The sequence below is a fragment of the Cariama cristata genome, unplaced genomic scaffold (genome assembly GCF_000690535.1).
Source record: "Cariama cristata isolate BGI_N322 unplaced genomic scaffold, ASM69053v1 scaffold16967, whole genome shotgun sequence".
NCBI lineage: Eukaryota > Metazoa > Chordata > Aves > Cariamiformes > Cariamidae > Cariama > Cariama cristata.
The window spans coordinates 11843-15875 of NW_009628523.1; the positions used below are offsets into that span (position 1 = coordinate 11843).

General features: G+C 44.8%; 1 protein-coding gene across 1 annotated transcript in view; it reads left to right on the plus strand.

Moving 5' to 3' along the window:
* Nucleotides 1–3424, plus strand: part of LOC104165277 (transmembrane protein 255A) — a gene marked incomplete at both ends in the record, with an annotated part of 11160 nt that extends 7736 nt beyond the window's left edge. The window contains one exon of the mRNA XM_009704854.1: nt 3335–3424. Within this exon, the coding sequence (XP_009703156.1) occupies nt 3335–3424 (90 nt within the window). The remainder of the gene's footprint in view (nt 1–3334) is intronic.
* Nucleotides 3425–4033: the final 609 nt, after the last annotated feature.

The window sequence follows — 4033 nt, forward strand, 5'->3', positions numbered from 1 at the left end:
TTAGATGAGCGAAGACCAATCACTAATATGATACGGCTCTTGAGGGGGACTTCTTCTTGCTACAGTAACAGCATTGTCAACCCCAAATCAAAAATCTTGTTGGCAAATCATGAGATTAGTTGAAAACCATGGGATTTTTAAAATAAATTTGTATGTTTTTATTTGCTGTTTGATGTTCTTTATCATAAATTCTCAGTGTTCAGGTTTTAGGCTTTTCTTTCTCCAACTGAGAGAGGGGAAACTGTAAATAAAGTGAACAAACCCATTTCTAACGCCAGATCCTTATATCCTAGTGGGGCTGTTATGAAAGTATCGTCATTAACCTTGTATTATTTCAAATACCTATATTAGCAGCTCCTATCTGCAAGCAGGGTCAACTGACAAATACCCTCATTGTATATATTTAGTGTTTGGCTCACTTCCCATTTCCAAGGCTCATGCTATTTAGGGAGAATATCCTCTTTCATGTAGGTATGAAACAAAGGACAGGAGAGAGAAAAATTAAACTTGCTACTAAATAACCTAAGCCATAAAACCCATTTCTTCTACCCCGACTGTAACAAGCTGTGCTTCCTCCCCTTGTGTGGTTTCACTGGTTGCGGTAGTGAAACTGTGTGACCGCTGTGATGGATGGCACAAGTTGTGATCCAGGTGTGGAGATGGCGTGGGTCTGAGTGGGGAGGAAACGCTGGTGTTTACAGCTGACAGAAACAGCGTCCCAGCGTAGGACTGATCCTGGAAAACTTGTCACCTGCTGCCATCTGCAAGTACTTTGTGGCACAGCATCTAATATTGCAGTAACAGCTTCTTAGGAGTGGCCGTGACCTGTTCGTATGGTCATTGGGTTAATTTCACAGTCTGCTCTATCTACTGCTGCAGTTTTTATTTGCAGTAGGACAATGTATGTCTTGAATACTTGCCTCCTCTAGAAAACCATTTTGTTTTCTCTCATTTTGAAGCTAACTGAAGTAAGCACTTGTACAGGGACCATTCCCACTGCCCCAGGTGAGCCGTCCTGCATCTCCACTCATTGCTCAAGCTGACCTGGTCTGCACATGGGTGTTGCTGGAGAAGGTCTGTTTTCACTGAGGGAGGTTTAGGTAAAAACAGTGTGATTAACCTAAAAATCCTGAGATACTTTAAAAATACATATAGGATCCTTCTGGTTTGTGTTTGTCAAGGGTTTTGCCTTGTCTTTCTGAGAACTGGATCCTTGTGCAGCAGTAGGAACCAAGGTCTTCGAGCAAACTTAGCACCCAGAGCTTTAAAACAAACATCCCCGTGCCAAGAGACCTGAGATATCTGTCAGTGCTGGCCAAGCTAACTGTTATTTTTATATTTGTTCTATTAGTGATTTTTACTATTGCTCAAAGCTCTCGATAACCGGAGTCACCTTTGTATTTGTGGAGAAGCAGTCTTTAACAGCTGCCAGCAACTGGCAATTGAAGGCTGTGATCACTGGAGTGGAAAACCGCCAGGGGAAAACCCACTAAAGCTTCCAGTTCTTTAAATGGAAATACTGCTATTCCCCAAGCTACATCTTTGTGAACCTGTTTGTTTGAATGCCACGCTTGCCCTCCCTCCTGTCCCGTCCCCCTCGGTGGGTGAAGGTGAGGTTATCTTTTAGATTCTCTGCGCGGTAATTGGGAGTGATGACAATCCCTCTAGAGGTTCAATCAAAGTCACACATTTACTGAAAACTTGGCCAGATTACAACTGATAGTGGCTTGGCAAAAGTTATCATTATATTACAACAACAAACTCACAACAATTTTACCCTTATGTGCGCAGAATGAAATACAACAAACTCTCAACAATTATTACCCTCATATGCCTAGAACGAAATACAGAATCAGAGATGGAGAGAGAGAGAGAGATGTGAGGGAAAGAAAAGAGAAAGGAGGGGTATCACCACCCTTGGATCCAGTGATGGTCTGTCTTTCTTTTGGTTGTGGTCCTCAGGTGGTGGGCATGCACATGGCTCCTTCAAACTTCTTTTATAGACTTCAACTTCGCCCCAGGGGAATGGATTTGCCTTTGCTGGTGCATGGGTAATCTTTGCTTCAGAAAGTTTGAGAAATGGATCTGGGGTACCAGAGGGGCTGCAATGGTCTTCTAGCCCTTTCCCCCTTTTTCTTTTTGTGCAACCAAGGTATGACCTTTTGTCTGCACAATCGCAGTTTGCGGACACCTACATGCAAACAACAGACAGTAAAAAGTAGGTTCACAAGGCAATGCTCCCTCCCCTTTTTCCTCCTCCACAGGATGCACCCAGTTCCTCTGTTAGTCACGAGGCGGATGTTTGCAGCACTCATTCATTAATCAGTCCTCCACACCTCCGCGGCCCTGTCGATATCCCCGATGTGCCTTGACGAGGGAGATTGGGATCGGTATTGGGAGCTTTGTGTGTGATGAGCTGGTCTGAACCCCGCTGGCAGTGGCTGAGCTGCTGCTCGGGAGTGAGGAGAGGGGTTGTGTCAGCACTCATGCATGGTTCCCCCAGCTGGGCGTTGGCAGAGGCGGTGTTTAAAGTGGTGTAGTGGGAGTAGAGACTTTATTTCTCATACCTGGGTTGGGATTTGCATATTTCTGGTTTACCTTCTGTATGCTTTCGCCCTTATTTTAAGAACGGGCAGGATGAGGCCAGTCAAAGATGATCAGACCAATCTGACCTTCCCCCTTGAGCTGAAGGTGGAAATCTCTCTCCCAAGGGAAGGCCCCCTGGCCTGTGCTCGCTGCAACCCGGCAGGGAGGAGCCCAGCCAGGCTGCTGTGAGGCTGTACGACACCGATGGCGTAGGCTGGTCACCTGTCTTCTGGTCTCATGGCTTTGTGCTTGTGCCTGCATGAAAGCGTTGTTTCCTGAAGACGCAGTCCCACCAGAGAGGTTTGCATGCTGCAGTCTCCTGTATCCTTACAGCCTAGGAAATGTTCACAGGAGCAGCTCCCTACAGGGCTCCAGGATGGGGAGAGAAGAAATCCTCTCCTTTCTCTCCAGGGAAGAGTTGGGGACAGCAGCAGCCAGAAGAGGTGTATCGTCAGCCTAAGTTTAGCGCTTTGGAGTCATGGAAAAACTTGCATTACAATATCAAGTCCCCAGAGAACCAGTCTGGCACGATGCTACTGCTCGTGCTGCCTTGCAGGAGCAGACGCTCTCCTTTGAGACGCACATCCCGTTGCCCTCAGTGAGACCAGTCCGTGCAGCCTGGGCAGACATTTGGGTCATTGGTTGCTTGAGGGCTTATTGACTGTGGTTTACGTATCCTCGTGGAAAGGGCGTGAAATGCTTGGTTGTGGAAAGGCAGATGATACTTTGCTTTGTTTTCCTTTCTCAGCTGGTTGCATCGATCGTCTTCATCAGCTTTGGCGTCATTGCTGCGTTCTGCTGTGCCATAGTAGACGGTGTCTTTGCTGCCAGACACATAGTAAGTGCTTCCAGGAAAACACAGGTCCTGCAATGCTTTTACTCTAGGAAAACAAGTGATGGTGTCCATAATCCTGTATCAGGCTACATCAAAGCCTGTAAATATATGTCATGTGCTGAATGTTGTTTTAAATCATAAGCTTTAGAAAAATATATCAGTTTTTTTAAAAAAATATTTTAACATTAGCAGCAAGCATGAAGGTCTTAAAACTTTGCTTTAGTTTTTTTGTGTATGCTTTATGTGTTTACTCTGTCTCAAAACTATAAGATGTAATGTGAATTACAGCTATTGCCAAGGGACAATGTATGAGCAGTAACAGCTATTGTATTTTAAATGTTAGCAGAGGTAGTTGTTAACGCTGATTGAACCACTGGATGTTGTAGTAGAATGAAGAAATTTGATACAAAGCTCGTTAAAGCGTTGCAGTATAAACAGGAAGCACTTGCAGTAGGTTCTCAGTTTCCATTCAATGACTTAAAAAAAAAAAACGAGCTACTGCTGTGATGACCAATCGCTAGTACAGCGGGATGTGCAAAAGCATCAGTTATTAGTGTAGAAATGAAAAAAACGCAATTCCATTTCAGCTTTTTAATTGGAATTTATAACTGC